This window comes from Rhinolophus sinicus, chromosome 15 (assembly GCF_057876585.1).
Source record: "Rhinolophus sinicus isolate RSI-liver-muscle chromosome 15, RSI-T2T, whole genome shotgun sequence".
Classification (NCBI taxonomy): Eukaryota; Metazoa; Chordata; class Mammalia; order Chiroptera; family Rhinolophidae; genus Rhinolophus; species Rhinolophus sinicus.
Genome location: NC_142515.1, coordinates 7,414,241 through 7,433,976, shown reverse-complemented (window position 1 = coordinate 7,433,976; position 19,736 = coordinate 7,414,241). Strand labels below are relative to the sequence as shown.

The 19,736-nt window shown below is 43.4% G+C and overlaps 1 protein-coding gene across 1 annotated transcript; it reads left to right on the top strand.

Annotated features, from left to right (window-relative positions):
• The first annotated feature begins 4,505 nt into the window (after nt 1–4,505).
• On the top strand, nt 4,506–19,736 carry LOC148755154 (scavenger receptor cysteine-rich domain-containing protein DMBT1-like). Its single transcript, XM_088791979.1, has 5 exons — nt 4,506–4,510; nt 4,700–4,920; nt 12,039–12,101; nt 12,873–13,190; nt 19,642–19,736. Exons 1-5 carry the CDS (start codon nt 4,506–4,508, stop codon nt 19,734–19,736), a joined length of 702 nt encoding a protein of 233 aa, XP_088648105.1.

Genomic DNA, 19,736 nt, shown 5'->3' with positions numbered 1-19,736 from the left:
GTTGCACTGTCCGTGATAGTCAGCGGTTTCGCTACCACTACTAGATACCTCTAATGTTCCATTTGAGGTTGAATGATTTGAAAGGAGACCCTGAGATATCTGGATTTCATCTTGTCTGGCTTCCCTTTATGTCTGAGTATCTAGAATTTTACTGTCAAAGAACATCATAACACAGACTCCTTGTTTCACACATTTTCGCAAATACAAAGAGTGAGAGAAAGAGGAAGGTGTGTGTGTATGTGTTTTACAGTGAGAGATTACGGTAAGGGTCACCTCATATCTTCTGAACTTAAGAAATAAACTAAAGCATCTGGCCTAATATCTGGGAGGTGTCCAACCTTGGAAGACTTCATTATATTCCTATATCAGTGAGTCACACTAAAAAGGGACGCCTCTTCCTAGTCGTGCTGAGCAGTGGTCACCATTATGGGCCATTTCATTTTGTCATCATGCTAGTTGATGCCATCTCCACCCTCCCATCATCTGTAACTGCTGACCTTTCAATGACACCATTACATAATTCATATTCTGACAATACTTATGATTATCTCTATAATCCCTTATCTCTGCACTGTCGGTGTGGCTACTGAGTGTTTGAAATGTGGCTCGGCAGGACTGAGACTTGCTGTGTGTGTCAAATACACACTTTCAAATACTCAGTACGATGAAAAGAATGTAAAATTTCTCTCATTCACATTTATTATGTTGATTATGTATTAAAACGGTAATATTTTGGATATATTGGCTTAAATAAGGTACATTTTTCAAATTAATTTCACATGTCCCTTTTTACTTTTTAAAATGTGGTACCGGAAAATCTAAAATTATATATGAGGCTTGTGCTTTATTTCTATTGGGCAAAATTGCCTTACGTGATGTCCATCTCTGTGTTGACTGCCTTATGTGGATTTTCTTATCTTCCTGGCAGATGGATGAGGGAGCTTCTATAGTCCCCATTTTCTCCATGGGGAAACTCATGCTCAAATAGCTTAAAGATTGTCCCCAAGGTTGATGGAATGATAATACAATCTGACTTCAGGGCCCCAGAACTTACTCTGCAAACTATTTTAACTCTCTAAACCACATTAAAATCCTAAAAACTACTAAAAAGACTGACTCGGCATGTTGCCTATTCAGAACTATGAGGATGCAGTTGAGAAGAGGGAAGCTAAGCATGAAAAGATGGGCTAACCTCTGAGTCAGGCTGGCATTTATGTTCTTACTCTTGCACTTACTTCTCCCAAACCCACATGTCCACTGCCTATAGGGAGCCCACTAACACAGCAGCCTCAGCCCCCAGAATGTCCATCCAACCCTCCCATCCCAAGATGGCAGCAGTGGTTTCCTCTTCTAGATCCTGCAGCTTCTTATCTGTCTTCACTTTTAGTGCTTATTCCTTTCCTGTGCAGCATGCGTGTAGCCACTTGTTTCTTTACTGACATTGTCAGCTTCTTGGAGCAGAATCCATAGCTTTCTCTTTTTTGGCATTGTCCCCAACCACATGCATCCGTGTGCACGCACGCGCGCGCGCGCGCACACACACACAGAGTCTCAAGAACAATGTCTGCTCTCTGGTAGGCATTCAATGCTTGTTAAATGAATAAATAAGTAAATGCTTGAATAAATGAATAGCACTCAAGCGGATCCCAGTTTGCGTACTTGAGTCTGCTTCCAAATATTAACAGAAGAGCGAGAAGCACATTAAATTCTTAGATCACATGTCTAAGTGACTAAGGATTCTTTTGAAACCCTGGTGGCGTATTCCATTTACTTGCCAGCACAGTGCTCAGAGCCAGCTGCTGGGCCACGGGATGTGGAGGCACTCTCTCCTACTGTCCAGCTGTGTGGCCCTCACCAAGTCTCTTTGCCTCTTTGGGCTTGTTTTCTTACCTGAAAAATGGGGATAATAACTACGCACTTCAAGGAGCTGTGGTGAGGAGTCAGTGAGTTATTGTGAAGCGCTGAGTGGAGAGCCAGGAGCACAGTTATGCAGTGGGGGTGGGGGTGGGGTTCTTCTCTGCCTTATGGTGTGTTCTGTGGAACAGTGCTGCTCAGGGAAGAGGGGATTCTGCTCCATGACTGCTGGGCTGGGTGAAGGGGGTACAGCATTTCTGCTCTTTGCCAATAGCCATGACCATTTTGTCACCATTCCTGCCCCCAGCACCTAGCAATCACCAGCTTGCTTTCTGTCTCTATGTATTTACTTGTTCTGGATATTTCATATACTATGCGGCCTTTTATGTGGCCTAATGTTTTTCAAGGCTGCTGGTTCCCTTAAAATTCTCTATGTTGAAGGAGTTTGCATCAAGCTCATTGAATTTTTCACCTAGAAACATGAAGCAGATGAAAAATAAAATCCTTCTCTTTCCATTCAATATTAAATATCAGGGGTCATGTTTCTGGTATTGTTGCTTTTCCAACAGCACCCTCAGCTTCCACCATCCCAGAAGATGTTAACCACCCAACCACATCATCAGGTACGTCGATGAGCTCTGAGTGAAAACAACAAAATACTGGGTGTGATACATCGTACACGCCACTCCCCACATTCTAAGCCCATAGGAAGGGTGAGTGGAGGCTCACACCCATGGAATATTCATGACCAAGGGCTCTCGGGACAATGGTGATGCCCAATGGCACCTTTAGCACCAATTTGAAGCTCCATGAGGACAAGGGTTTTATCTGCCTTGCTCATCGCTGCATCTCTAGCACCTATCACAGTGCTTAGCACATTATAGGCACCTAACAAAAGTTATTGAATCAATGAATTAATGTGCAGGCAGAGCGTGTGCGGACAGGCTGTTTGACGCTCTCTACCATCAACTTTGGTCTTGACTAAGGACAGTCCCTCTAGACAGTGCACAGTGCAGGAAAAATCTCTCTGCTCTAAGAGACATAGGCAGCACTCTGGAAAACGCCAGTAGTCCCTATTTGTACTTATCTCCCTCCTCAGAAAGAAGTATTAGCATCTTACGTAAGAGACAACTAATGAAGCCAGTCCTTCTAACAATGATATTTTTATTTTTCAGCCTCAGCAGATAATGAAAACTTACCAACTGTCTTACCAGGTAGAGCAATCTCCCATCGCTAGCCCTGTAGGTTCACGCCTTACCATCCAGGTGGGAGGTACAAGCAGATGGATCCTGTCATTAGGTTCGATACTGTCCTCCATGGGGTCATCCAAGCTAATCAGCGTCCTTATGATACAATGATTTTTAAAACTTTTGCCCAATTCTTCAATGACTTATTGTACTACTGCTCAGTACCCTGGTGTAGAACCTGGAGTTGATGTAGGGTTTAAAGGAAGCGAGGCATTTGGGGGCAACAGGATGACATTGAGGAGCTTTCTGTCAGCTCCGTGAACTTGACTCCAATCTGATTGGAGAGTGGGTCGTTCTTTACGAGCATGTGGCCAGATGTTGTTGAGGCCTTGGTAAAGTGTAGTAAGGTGTGGCATAGCTGGTGGCTCTTCACTAGTTGAGTCCTTTTCTGATGTGTTCTTGTCTCTGTCTCAAGAAGAGATGTCTTGGTCCTAACCAGTTTCCATGTTGTTTTAGAGCTACCTGTGGTCAGCTTGCCATCTCTGAGTCACAGAGCTGATGCTCCCTGGCCCAGCCCATCAGGTCAGCCACCGTCCTCAAGGACATGCCATTGTGCTCGTGAACCCCAGGGGGGACCATCACAATGGGGGAGGGAGCCTGGGGAGCTGCCCAGTCAGAGGCCTCGGAGGTGCACAGGGAAAGGCCATAGTAAGGGGGGAAGGATCACAGCCCCCAGGACCGGGCTAAGGAGCTGTGCCTCCCACGTGGCTTTACACCTGGTCATCCTGGTTGTGCCATCTTCCTGCTGTTCCAGAGAAATGTTTTCAAGTTCAGACAATACAGAGAATAAGAAAGCAAATAGCAATGTCCCCGTTACCGACACACGACTGGTGTGCACAGTTTGTTATATTGGTTTTCCAGTCTTATCAATAACTAAATATTACAAATACATTTGAAGTACCCCCAATCCCATTCTCTATTCTCTCCTTCCTCAGAGACACTCTCTTGAATTTTGTGTATATCTTTATAGTTCACTTTCAATATTTTTACAAATGTGAATTATGTTATCTATAGATAGGTTAGTTTGTGTTTTCCTTTCACACAAATGGTATTGGCTCCTATACATCATTCAATGCCTTTTGTTCTTTACTCAATGTTACATTTTTGAGATTCATCCATGTTGAGGTAGATATAGATATAGATTATATACATATAATTTCACTGCTTTTAAATGCTATAGTGTTATATTTTTTTGAATCAACCACTTAATTTATGCATTTCCCCACTGACAGAAATATATTTTCTTAATTTTTTCATATTTTCCCTGCTGATATCAAGTCCTAAATCACCAATTCATGAGAAATACATATTCTACAATCTAATCTGCCTTGTTGAGTGACTAGTAAAGGCACATCACAGTGGTATGATTATCAAGCAGATTTTTCCTAGAATACTCATACGCACATGGAGTAATTGAAAGATTCCCCCTAATTTGTAAGCTAGGCAAATAAGACAAGTTCAAGAGGTAAGTCTCAAAAATGTACTATTATATTCATTTCTACAGAATCCTGGCTCAGACTGAGGCTCGTAAATGGCAGCGGAAGTTGCTCTGGATGGGTGGAGGTTTTCTACCACGGCACCTGGGGCTCGGTGTGTAGTGACGGCTGGGGTCTGAAGGAGGCGCACGTCGTGTGCAGGCAGCTTGGGTGTGGCCAGGCAGTGTCTGCCCCACTGGGCGCCCACTTCGGCCCTGGCTCTGGGAAGATTCTCCTGGACAATGTGCACTGCAGCGGGGAGGAGAGCTACCTGGCCCTGTGTGCCCACGACACCTGGTTCACTCACAACTGTGACCAGCAGGACGTCGGAGCCATCTGCTCAGGTGAGGGGCCTTTTTTCACTCTAAATGACTTGTGGACAGAATGGGTTATTACAAAACATGAGAAATGAGCCAGCAGCCTCCTCCTGTGAGAGTTAATGGTTTCCTCTCTCTACACTTAACAGGTTCTCTAGTGGCAGCCTCCTCCTCTCCAGGTAAGACTGATTTGGGCTATTTCTATGTCCCATTCTACTTGCTTCTAGTTCTAATATTTATTCTGTGTGGTAGAAATGGAATGAAAATAACCCTGCTAAATCAAGCTTTAAGCAGTTTGCAGAGGCTGATTTGATTGGTCCAGATCACTTAAAGCCTAAAAGGCTTTCTCAGTCTGTATGTCAACCCACCACAACAGATGGAACTCAGAACACAGATGTCCGGTGCTGACCTTGCTGTCCTGCATTCTTGCTTTCCTGCTCCAGGAAACCTGTTAATCCTGCCCTGAATGGCCCCTCTTCTGGGCAGCTGCTGGAGGGCAGATCCCAGGCACCATTCAGGGTATGGCTTAGCCAAGGGTTCAACACTGAGGAGTAATATCCGCAGAGGGGAGTTTGGGAATTAGCTAGTTCTACACAATCACCTGGGTGCGGGAAACTTCCCAAATCAGAACTAAATAACCAGGCAGCTGCAGGCAGGACAGGATTCTTGTGGGACCATGGTAGGACTGTAATTAGTAGTCACTGACTTTAGGATATAGTTTTCCATGACTATGCCTATCAATCATCACGTATCACTTCTTTGAGACAAAAATTACTTTCCAGAGTGATTAGATCAGAAAGTCATCCTTCTGCAGTCTGTGAGGCCTGATCCTTCTTCCTAGAAGAAATGACATCAGTTGAAAAATTGTAGTTATGTGATTTTAGAGTAAGTCTGCCACTAGGAAAAACCATGGGGCCATGTAAATCCTTCCTCTTTTTTTATCCAAAGAAGTGTTTCTTAAAGTTAACTGTTCATCAGAATTACCCTGAGGGCTTATTTAAACACATACTGCTAGACCCAACCCAGAGTTTCTGTTTCAGTAGTCCTAGAGTGCGGTATGAGAATTTGTATTTCCAGCAAGTCCAGGATGCTTCTACTGTGATCTGATGACCACACTTTCACAATTGCTGTCTTAAAACAAAGAAGTAATATTTCTTATTCTAATAAACAGAAGCAGAATTATCATCACCTTCATCATCCTCATCATCGTCTTCATCATCGCTATCTTTGCTATTGTCAGCATTGCCATCATCGTCATTGTCATCATCATCACCATTGTCGTCATCACCATTGTCATCACCATCATCACCACCATTATCATCATCATCACCATTATCATCATCATCACCTTTGTCATCATCATCACCATTGTCATCATCATCACCACCATTATCATCACCACCATTGTCATCACCATCACCATTATCATCATCATCACCATTATCATCATCACCATTATCATCATCATCACCATTATCATCATCATCACCACTGTCATCATCATCACCATTGTCATTATCACTACCACCATTGTCATCATCATCACCATTATCATCATCATCACCATTGTCATCATCATCACTATTGTCATCATCACCATTGTCATCATCACCATTGTCATCATCATCATTATTGTCATCACCACCATTGTCATCACCATCACCATTATCATCATCATCACCATTGTCATCATCAGCACCATTATCATCCTCACCACCATTATCATCATCACCACCATTGTCATCATCATCACCATTATCATCATCATCACCATTATCATCATCATCACCACTGTCATCATCATCACCATTGTCATTATCACTACCACCATTATCATCATCACCACCATTATCATCATCACCATTGTCATCATCATCACCACCATTGTCATCATCATCACCATTATCATCATCATCACCATCACCATTATCATCATCACCACAATTATCATCACCATCATCACCACCATTATCATCATCATCACCACCATTATCACTACCACCATTATCATCATCACCACCATTGTCATCATCATCACCATTGTCATCATCACCACCATTATCATCACCACCATTGTCATCACCATTGTCATCATCTACACCATTATCATCATCACCACCATTATCATCATCACCACCATTGTCGTCATCATCATCATTGTCATCATCATCACCATTATCATCATCATCACCTTTGTCATCATCATCACCACCATTATCATCACCACCATTGTCATCACCATCACCATTATCATCATCATCACCATTGTCATCATCACCACCATTGTCATCATCATCACCATTATCATCATCATCACCATTGTCATCATCATCACCACCATTATCATCACCACCATTGTCATCACCATCACCATTATCATCATCACCACCATTGTCATCATCACCACCATTGTCATCATCATCACCATTATCATCATCATCACCATTGTCATCATCATCACCACCATTATCATCACCACCATTGTCATCACCATCACCATTATCATCATCATCACCATTGTCATCACCATCACCATTATCATCATCACCACCATTGTCATCATCATCACCATTGTCATCATCACAACCATTATCATCATCACCATTGTCATCATCATCACCATTGTCATCACCATCACCATTATCATCATCACCACCATTATCATCATCACCACCATTATCATCATCACCACCATTGTCATCATCATCACCATTGTCATCCTCACCACCATTATCATCCTCACCACCATTATCATCATCACCACCATTATCATCATCACCACCATTGTCGTCATCATCATCATTGTCATCATCATCACCACCACCACCATTATCATCATTACCATTATCATCATCACCACCATTATCATCATCACCACCATTGTCATCATCACCACCATTGTCATCATCATCACCATTATCATCATCACCACCATTGTCATCATCATCACCATTGTCATCATCATCACAACCATTATCATCATCACCACCACCATTATCATCATTACCATTATCATCATCACCACCATTATCATCATCACCACCATTGTCATCATCATCACCATTGTCATCATCATCACAACCATTATCATCATCACCATTGTCATCATCATCACCATTGTCATCATCACCACCATTATCATCCTCACCACCATTATCATCATCACCACCATTGTCATCATCATCATCATTATCATCCTCACCACCATTATCATCATCACCACCATTGTCATCATCATCACCATTGTCGTCATCACCACCATTATCATCCTCACCACCATTATCATCCTCACCACCATTGTCATCATCATCACCATTGTCATCATCACCACCGTTATCATCCTCACCACCATTGTCATTATCACCACCATTGTCATCATCATCACCATTGTCATCATCATCACCACCATTATCATCATCACCATTGTCATCATCACCATCATCATCATCATTATCATCCTCATCACCATTGTCATCATTACCACTATTATCATCACCACCATTATCATCAATGCCATCAGTATTGTCATCATCATTGTTACCAGCAACAGCATCAGCACCATTATCAGCAGAAACTAGTCCATATAGTAAGTTGAACTTTGTATTTGTGAATCATTTCCTTGGTTATTTTTAGTGTATGTGTTTTTATGGTTCTGTATATATAGAGCTAAACACCCAATCAAGGATATTTAAGTAAGTTTGGGGATGAATTAATTTTCCACTTACAGCTATATGCCTGGGGTTGCATTCGTAGTCTCCTCTTTACCTGACAACCATTGTTTTGACCCAAATACTCATCACCTCTTCCTGCCTGGATGACCACAAATTTCTCCTAACTGGATTCCCTGCCTGCAAGCTCCCAACATTCTAGTCCAATTTACATGCAGTCAGAGTTACCTTTAAAAAAAAAAAAAAGAATCAGGCTTATTGACATAGTTTACCTACAGTAAAAATCACTGTGTAGTTCACGGAATTTTGACAAATGGTTACAGTTGTGTAATCATCACAATATAGGACATTTCCATTATCTTAAAAGTTCTTTGTGCCCCTTTATAGTCAATCCCCTCTCCTGACCACCAGGCAACCATCAATATGATTTCTGTCTCTATAGGTTTGCGTTTTCCAGAACATTATGTAACATAATCAGACACTATGTAGCATTTTGTCTTGAGCTTCTTAGCATAATGCTTTTGAGACTCTTCCATGTAGTTCCATGTATCAAGCATTCTTTTTTCAGCCAAGTGGTATTCCACTGTATGGATGTACCAAAATTTGTTTATCTGTTCCCCACTTGATGGACATCGAGTATATTTCCAATTTTGATTATTATGAATAAAGCTGCTAAAAACATTCACACACAGGTTAAACTATTTTCCAAAGTGGCTGCACCATTTTGCATTCTCACCAGCAACATATGAGAGTTGTAGTTGCTCCACATCCTTCTCCACATTTTGGATTTTCTATTTTTTGTTTAGCCATGATAGCTTCTCTGCTATAATGAGATAGTGACATCTCTTCGTGTTTTTAATTAGCCTTTAATTAGCAAGTAAGCATCTCTTCTTAGGTGAAGTGTGCATTCAAACCTTTCATCCTTTTTTAAAAACTGGGGTGTCTTTTTATTATTGTTATAACAGTTTTTTATATATCTGTGTACTAATATTTTCTTTGATATGTGTTATGCAAATTTTTTCTCTCAGTCTATGTCTTTTCATTTTCTAAGCAGTGTTTTATAAAGAACAAATTTTTAAAATTTGAATGAAGTTATATTTTCCAAGTTTTTTTCCTTTAATGAATTGTGCTTTTGTGTTCTATCTAAACGATATTCACTTAACTAAAGGTCTCTCAGATTTTCTCCTAGAAGTTTTAGGTTTTTCGTTTATCTCTATTATACATTTTAGTTGATTTTTTACGTGGTTTAAAAGATATTTTTTTCCTTTGTATATGTCTAATCATCCCAATACCATTTGTTTAAAAGACTCTCCTATCTCCATTGAAATACCTTGGCACTTTATTAAAAATTAAATAACCATAAATAATACATGGGTCTATTTCTAAATTCCCTCTTTTGTTCCACTGATTTACATGATTATTTTCATGGCCATATGATGTTGCCTTGATTACTGTAACTTTAGAGTAAGTCTTGAAATCAGGTAGTGTGAGCACTCCAACTTTGTTCTTTTAAAATTATTTTTTTTAAATTGTTCTAAGCTAGAATTTTTGCCTTTTATGTAAAATTTTAGAATCAACTTGTCAATTTATATAAAAAAGTGTCTGTTAGGAATTTTAATTTAGATTGTATTGAGTCTATACATAAATTTAAGGAAAATTGACATCTTAACAATATTGACTTTTCTGATCCATCAATACAATATATGTCTTCATTTATTTAGGTCTTTAACTTATCTCATCAATATTTTGCATTTTTCTGCAAACAAATCTTGCAAGTACTTATTAGATTTAGTCATAAGAATTCCATGGATTTTGATGTGATTGTAAAGGTATTTTTTTAATTTTCTATTTCAATATTTATTTTTGTAGCTAGTGAGCTAATTTTCCCCTCCAAAATAATGAAGCATTTATTGAATTGGGCATATCATGATAAGTTTTTTGAACTTATGCACTTCTTAGTTTATAAACCTCGTTCCTATTCATTATTGGATCTGATTCCCAGTCCTGTAGATCAGGAAATTGACGTTCATTTGCATGTGGTAGAATAATAATTAGATCCTAGATTAGAAATATCGCGTCTTTAGTCTAGAAATTCACCAAACCCTTTAGAACTTTCTTATATTTCACAAAAGGACACTAGAAATTGGTTTGGAGTGCCAAATAGCTTTCCCTTTACTCAGCTTTGGTTTTGTCTCTTTGGGGTGCTATTTATTACTAATTGACGTTTTCTTTTTAATGCAGCTGTTGAAATAACTAACAATTGCACCCGTCACCCCTGGAGAAAAGCAAACACCAATAGGTCCATAAAAATGCAGCTTTTTTTGAGTTTACATTGAAATTTTATATCCTATATATTTATTCAAGTTTACAAGTTACTTCAGATTTCTAGAAATAAGAACAAAAAAATGGAAATTTATTAACAAACATTGCGAGGAGTCTCCAGCCTCTACCAGGATCTTTCACATAGTTAAATGAAGATGTTTCTGAGAACATGTTCCCAGAACCCCTAGTTCGCGATGTTAAGATGAATTGTGTACGCGCGTGCACACACACACAGAGTTTCTATGGTCCTATGAATTTAGAAACATTGCATTAAACAAATTAAACAGGTTTCTTTACTATAGTGTGTCTAGGAGCCTTTAACATATAATTCATCCTACAAATGCCCCACTAGAAGCTACAGGATGTCATACTTGGCCCAAATCCCCTTTACTTCATGTCCCAACTCTTAGGAAGTTTCTGTATAATGTGAGTAAGGAAAATGCTGAAAGCCAGGTATTTGGGATTAATACAAATGCTACCACAATAGTCTAATCAAATTAAAATACATGTCACATCCCCTTGAGCATTTAAATTCAAAGTTGCTGTCCCCCAATACCTGTGCTGCCTGAATGAGTTCCCTTCCCTTCTCTTCCACCTTTGAAGTCCTACATGGCTTCATAGCTTCATTTCTCCAGGTAGCGTCCCCTGGTCTCCACAGCGAGACATAGCCTCTATCCTTGTACTTTTTTTGTTGACATCTCTCACAGTCCACCTCATATTACAGTTATTCTAGCTTCTGACTGAGATAGAAGCCTTTTAAATGCACGTACCCTGCCTCACTTTCTTTGCATTCAATAAACATTTTTAAGGAATGATAGCACACAGTATTATTAATTTATAGAGGCTGCTTTTATTTCCTTTAGGTTTTCTTACATATGATGTTCTTAAATTTGTCTTCTATTCTGTAAAGATTTATTTTTACTGAGCCAAGGATTCAAGGATAAGTTTACCATGAACGTATAATAGATGAGTAAAAAGTTAAACAGTCTTGATGGTTTAAACAAATAGGATTGATGGTGATGATGGTGACTTACTCACATGAATCAAAAGAAAGCAAAACGCTTCAGAGGCTCTTAAAACGAGTCCTTCCAGCAGGATGTTTACTTTATTCCTTCCACCCTACTGACAGTGACCTCACTTTGTTGTTCCTTCTAGCTGACAGCTTCTCAGAGGCTTCACTGACCATGGCTCCTGAGGCCTGGACACCTCCACCTGCAGGTATGGGAAGCAGTCCCCGAGAAAGGAAGGGCTGATGGATGGATAGCATGGGGACAGGCGTTTCTCCAAGATGGAGGGAAACCACAGGCACAGTTAAAATGGGACGTAGCCCACTTACAAGTTCGGGGATTTAGAGCAATTCTCTTCACCTTCAGAGTCTCCGTTTCTTCATCTGTAAAATGGGAACCCATCCCCTACCACATGGGGTTGTTGTAAAGATTAAGAGAGAAACATTTACGTTAGTGATTCTCTGAGGCTCTAGCACTTAACTCACAAACAACAAGTGTTAGTTCCTGCCCTCAGTCTCTTTTACATAGTAAAGACATGAAGAAAGATCTATGGGGCCAAAGGGACCGAGTTGCTCTAAGATTAATGTAGTTTGGTGTGACAAGGTGTCTTTTAAGCTATGATCTGCCTGTGGATAGTCTAGTTTCCTGTTTCATTAGACATCTCCTATTTCTATCCCTGTCCATGGTAGGGGAATAACAGAATAACATATGGATAAAATGGTCTTGTTAGGAATACTTAGAAATTCTGGAAATTTCTTAAAGCAAGTTCCATATTTTGGAAGGGGGGCTATGATAAAGTCTCATGGAAGAGACTTGAAATTGAAGATTATTTTGGCTCTTTCTAAAGTGTGGGTGCATGAGCACTATGTGATCTTGCATGTTTGTAAGCGGGGATATGATCGCTTAGGGGTTCAAAGGATGAAGGAACCTTCCAGAGACAGGAAGGCCAGTGCACTGTGTACCCCTCCTTGTGCCTCCCCAGGAGCCCAGATGGCTGTGAGGCTGATGAATGGCACGGGGGCGTGCTCAGGCCGTGTGGAGGTTCTCATCCAGGGCTCATGGGGGACCGTGTGTGACGACCTCTGGGACCTGGCGGGGGCCAACGTCGTGTGCCAGCAGCTGCAGTGTGGTCAGGCTGTGGCAGCCCCCACGGGGGCCCACTTCGGGGCAGGCTCGGGGAAGATCTTGCTGGACGATGTGCAGTGCACAGGGAGTGAGAGCCACCTGGGGCAGTGCTTGCACAAGGACGAGGCCGGGCAGAACTGCGGGCACCTGGAAGACGCTGGTGTTGTCTGCACAGGTGAGGGGCTGACCGTCAGCGCCTATTTGGGACCCCTATTCCTTCACTGCTCACCCGTCCACACACCACAGCCCAGTCTAGGAATGTCAGTGGGTCGGGCAGGCAGCCAGTGTTGCCGACCTCCTTTCAAAGGTGTGCATCAGTCTGACTGTGCCCTTGACCGCAAAGATTGCTACGTGTGGTTCATAGGCTGGATCCAGGCTCAGAAGTGACCTGTTTGGTTTAAAAATTCAGGCTGAGCTTGAATTCAGCCAAATCAGAGTCTTTGGCATAAAAATTCAAATTCTTACATTTTGTGATAAAATAAAAGCAGAAGTTCAGGCTCAAATCAACAAATTCTTTTATTACGTTAACTGGCTGGATCTGAAAAAGAGCCGCCCCTTTGGACGCAGCTGTCCAGTTCACACAGACCCCACCACTCAAGTCACTTGTTTATCTCACCTGCATGGCCCTCGGAAAATGTTGAGTCTGTGACCTCTGGGTGACGGGCCAAATTTGTCAGCTGGTGTTCCGGGCCTTCCCTGTGTGGGCCTGGTGACCTTCCCAAACATGTGTCCTTCTGGTTGATTTGCCCCACTATACTTCCCAGTCTTTCCTGATTCTGTCCCACTGAGAGCTGGAATAACATCTCTGTGAGTGACGAGCTCTGCCAGGCTGTGCCCGGCCCCTCTGAACCACACCTCCTCAACGCCTAAGGTCCCTGGGGGGGCACTGACTTCTGAAGTTCTCCCGGGGCACTCGGGATTGGCTGCCTGGTCTCGTGTCTCAAATCCCCAGGAAACGCCATGATCCTCAAGGGCAGGGTCTCTGCTTCTCTGTCTACTTCCAACAGCTCCCTAAAGGTAGCACATTCCCAGTAAACATTCACCAACTAAGACATGGTAACAGGCACAATCTCTCTTCCCTTTGATAGGTGCCGAGCCCACAGATGCTTCGCTTACAGGTAGGACCGAGTTATGTTGGGCACCATCTATTAGACTCAGCATAATGTAAAGAAGATCGTGAGGTTTAGAGTCACATCCTGGTTGGCCTCCTAGCTTCATTCCTTCACTCATGCATTCATTCAATGGATATGGACTGAGTGTCCACCACGTGCCAAACTCTGTGCCAACAAGCACTGGGGCCTCAGCAGTGACCAAAGCCCCCTGGGTCTCTCCTTTCATGTGATTTGCACCCTAACAGGAGAGACAGACATGACCTATGATGAGCCTTAATTACGTGACCTCAGCCAAATTACATCATCTCTCAATCCAATTTCATCTCAATTCCTCTTCATTAAAGTAGGAATACTATAGAGAATTAGATAAGAACATGAATTTGACAATGCCTAAAGATACCTGACACCTTGCAGGCACTCTCACAGCAATGATTCCTCCCTTTGGTCACATGCCCTCCTAAGGGAGGCAGTGTGGGGGTGGAAAGGGCACTGAGCTGTAGGAATCTGATCCTGGCTGGTCTCTCTCCAGCTGAAGGACCTTGGCTCCGGTCTCCACATCATTAGAACATTGGATTTCATGCACCTTAAGATTCTATGCCGTTGACATTCTGTGACTAACAAGAATAGGCAGCCACAAGGACTGGGGGGTTAAGTGTGTGCCACTACACAAAGCAAGAGGTTGTCATGGAAAAACAGAGGCATGGGTCTTGTAGTAGAAACTGAGGGACACTTTTCCCCCCAACATTTTATTATGAAAATATTCAAACATACAGCCAAATTTGAAGAATTTAGCGATGAAATCCACCTAGATTCTATAATAACTTTATTAATCATCCATCTATCATGCCTCTATTCATCCATCAACTCATCTTATTTTTTATTAAGTTTTGGTTTATGTTCCATAAAATTCACCCATTTTAAGGTCCAGTCTGGTGAACTTTGGTAATTGTATATAACGGTGTAATCACCACCATAGTCAAGACACACAGCAGGTCCCTCGCCCTCATGCATTTCAGAGTTGATGCCCCCTCCTTGCCCACCCCTCTACCAAGGACCTGCTGTGTCACTCACCTCGCTTTGTTCAGGTGAAGTCACAACACACCTGGGGAGAGGGCAGCAAAGAGAGAGATGATAGCCAACTCATGGCCTCTCGTACAGCAGGCCACTTAGGGATGATTGCCCATGGGCTTTTCTTTTGCTAATGGCCACATGGCACATGCTAGTTTATCCACCGTCAGTAATGCCATGTTCTGTCCTCAATGGGGACGTGAGGTCACTAGCCTTTGTATGCGGTGTCACCATTATTCCTGTTCAATCCTGGGAGGAGGCAGGCGCCCCCCGGAAGCAGCTGTGTACCCCCATCTAATGTTATGACTGTTCCCTGGTGACAGTCTTTCCTTTTCACCCACCAACAGCCTATGAGAACTCACTTCCCACATCATCAGTGATGTCAGCGGCTCAGTACCCAACTTCTTCAATCCCTCCAGGTAAGGCTGTTTCTTTTTGTATTTTCTTCTGAAGAACTTTGTTCACTCGACAATGAATGAATGAGTGAATATGTGTCACTAAGAATATTTAGTATCACTGATGATTTATATAATGATACACAAAGCAGACCCCCATGGAGGCTGAGTTCACTGAAGGGAGGTGTGTTACATCAGAGTGTGGAGAATACTGTGATGGTTGAGCACAGGGTGCCAGGGGTGCCCAAATAGGGTCTCCGTCCAGATCTGGGGGTCAGGGCGGAGGAAACAATATCTAAGCCAAGAACTGAGGGGTGAGGGAAGAATGGCACTGTGCCAGGCAAGGGAGGAACCAGGTATTTAGACTCCCTGTGGGCTGCAGGATGGGAGACATTAATATGCTTTCTGAACTAGAATCCAGGTCTGGCCAGTAACCATATAGAATTAGCGAAGTGTGTGAGGTGGCTCTCTAAGACGGTTTTGCTGTGATCAGGGATGAGTAATATTTCAGGAGATTCATCCTTGAGTTAGGTTTTCGTGTTTCACAAGTTAGGTCCAATCTGAAGTCAGATAAGGCAGAAGTGAAACCCTGGACCTCACATTCCTTTAATCTAGCTGTACAACCAAAAGATTCAGGGAAGATGGAGAGGAGCCATTGTCACTGCCCCAGGATCTGAGAGTAGCCCTGGTGAAACGGCTCCTGGCCATTGGCCAGGGTCTTTGGTGGTCACCAAAGATGCCATTGTTGGCTGTGCGAGTTTCAACTGCCTGCACATGTCCATGGTCCACATCTTTCTTTTTCATGTTACTTTTTATGTTAACATTTTTTAGTATAACTTTCCAAGCTCTCTTCTTTGGATTCACTTTTTAAAACTCTTTTAATTGAGATACAACACTATATGCATTTCAGATGTAAACATAATGATTCACTATGTGTATATATTGTGAAATGACCACCACAATAAGGCCAGTTAACATCCATCGCCATACATAGTTACAGAATTTTTTTTCTTGTGATGAGAACTTTTAAACCTACTCTCTCCACATCTCTCTTTCCTTCATTTGCTTAATAACTTTTTATCTTGCGTACCTACCGTGTGCCCCATCTGCTGCTCACTGAACCAGGCTATGTGATGGGTACATAGGTCCCACCTCTCAGGGAGTTTGCAGTTTAGCATGGAGACCAGTGTTGCACACAGAAAGCCATAACGTAAGAAAAAAGTGATCTGTGCCGTAAAAGAGGCCCCACCGTGCTCTTGCTGCACCCCCAGACCATGGGAAGTGCTCAGTCAAGGGAGTACAAACAAGAAGGGAATCGAGCTGCTGTAGAGCCGTTCTCTCTCCCCCTGGCTCTCCTGTCTTCCTCTTGCTTTCCTTTCATGAGCCATTATTCTGAGTAGCTTCTCTAGTCGCTACCCACTCACTCACGACTCATCATGGCTGCCCCACATAGAAGCATCAAGCCCTGAGTCCAAATGATTTTCCAGTTCTCTTCCCAATTCCAAACAGTCAGCAGAGAAGTTGGCCCAGTTCAGTACATGGATTGGTTCCTCTGGAGTCAGATGTACACTCGAGTCCAGTCCAGCTGATCAGGCAGACTCAACCACGGGGGCATGGCACTGCCCCAAGCCCCCTCCTAGGTCAGGTTGTCTAAGAAGGGGGTACGGATAAAGTGTATGAGTTACCTACTACCATGCAAAAACACCCCAGAGCACAATAGCTGAAAACAACAACCCTTTACAGTTGCTCATGCGTCTGTGGGTCCTCCTGGTAGCTCTGCTGTTATGGGGTGGGCTTGGCTGGTCTCAGCTCATCTTGGCTGGGCTCGCTCCTGCATTTGTGATGAGAACTGTTAGCTGGCAGGTACACTGAAGACTGTGTGGCCTAGGACGCCTCCCTCACATGTTTTACAGTTCCACAGCTCTCTTCTGAGGCGACAGAAGTGACAAGGTTATGTGTTTTTCATTACCCAGTCCCAGAGTTTCCATGCAGCAAATTGAAACCTGTCACACCTCTTGAGGCCTCAGCTCTGCTTAGGTGCACCATTGATTCCTGCCACATTCTACTGGCCAAAGCAAGTCACAGGCCACCAGCCCAGAATCAAAGAGCAGGAAAATAAGCCCAGCCTCTGGACAGAAAGAGCTGCAACGTCACATTGTAGAGAGCGAGACTATGAGGAGAAGAACTGGGGCGATTTGTGTAAACAATCTACCACAGGCAAGCCATCTTAAAACTGGCTGTGGATAAGAAAGACGTTACAGGCTTCTCAGAGCAGGCACATCAGGGAGATCGTATGGGAATTGCTCACAGCAACGTGAAGGGTGTGAGTAGCAAAGTCGTGGAAAACAAGGAAAGCTATGTTGGGTAGAAGACAGCACAGCCATCAACAGGCAGAGGGAGCTGCTATCACCCTTGACCCCTATCCTTCCCCAGGAGTCTGGGCCCCCGTGACGCTGGTAGGAGTCATGTGAGGTGTGCAGGCCGTGTATAACTTTTCTACCAGGGAGTCTGGGGGACTGTGTGCAATGACCTCTGGGATCTGCCAGAAGCAAACATTGTCTGCAGGCAGCTGGGGTGCAGCTGGGCCGTGTCAGCCCTGACTGAGGCCCACTCGGGGAAGGCTCTGGGAAGACCCTTCTGGACTGTGCCCACTGTGGGGAGATGAGCACCTGTGCTCCCAGGTCATCTGCTTTTCCCACAACTGGGGGCACGGGGATGATGCCAGCGTAATCTGCTCCGGGAAACCCCAGCTCCCTGCCCAGGCAGAGCTCGGCCGTGGCTCTACCCGAGAGAGTACTTTTCAAAAGACAGTGTAAAAATAACTATTGAAAATGAAGCAGGGCATTAGTCACTCGCAGCAGGTGTTTTAACCTCTCACACTTACAGATGCTGAATACTCAACAGTCACACCACCAGGTAGGGAAGGTGACATGACAGGTACATTTTTTCAAAACCTTGGGGAAGAAGTTCTGCTGGAAATTAGATGCGTCTTGTTCTCCAAGCTGGTGGACTGACTGAGATGGGGAATCGTGTGATTGTCCAACGGAGAGATGGCTAGTACTTTAGATTTCATCTAGTCCAGACTCACTTCCTGCCTCCCCTCCTACTGCACTGTGTATTACACACACAGGAAGCAGGTTCTAAATTTCTCAAACTTTTGTATAGCATTTTGATTCGTCAGTTCTGATGGCTGTGAGTGGATGGCAGTGAGATATGGGTCGGGGTTGCTTAAGATATGAGAGGCAGTTAGAGACACTTCCTGCCCAGGGGCTGATGACTGGTGGGCCAGACCTGGCCGAAGTCAAGGTGACTCAATTCCATTCCCACCCTCTCCTTGCCTGTGCCTTGCTGTTGCTTTTCCCACATGCTCCCAACACCAACACCTGGCGTTTTCCATGTCAGGACCCTCTCTCCTTCATCAAAACCCCAGGTCCCTCAATGCCCCTGCCTTTAGCCAGCTCTTGGTCAGAGAGTGAGTCGTGAATAAAGCTGAGTAGACAGGTCTAGTAGAGCTCCAGTCTCATCCCCTCCTGGGTTGTCAACTCTAGCAGGTGGGAATGGCTTCGACCTGGCAGAGAATGTCCAGGGGAGGTTCTGGGCCAAGTGTCAGCGGTAGGAGAGATGTCGGAGACATGAAGGAGGATCCGTAGCTTCCTTAGGTCCTGACTCGACGTCTCTGAGCAGCACCAGGTCAGAGGAATCAGTGACTTGGTGCTTCTTTCTATTCTTACACCAAATCCTTGGAACCCCTGACCCTTGGGTCATTGGAACCATGTCTTTCATTTTCTAAAACCCCTCAATTTTAAAATATCTCATTTGTGTGTATGACAAGAGAATAATGCATCCATGTCTGGGACGGGTCTACATCAGTGCTTCTTCTCTCCCTCACATACACATCCCGACATGCTCTGGCCTCAGCCCCAGAGAATGGCTCAGTAGTTCTGGGAGGGGCCAGACAGTGGATCTGTTAAGCCCCTCAGAGTCTCATGTGAAAACGGGTGCGGTCCTCGGTGTCAGCTGACAATTCACATGTCCTTTGTGTGTTTGACAGGTCGCCCACTGGCTGTCATGGCAGGGACGATCGCTGAAGGTGAGACTTTGGTGTCCTTGGCTGTCCTGAGCATCATCTTGAAGCTCAAGCCCTGA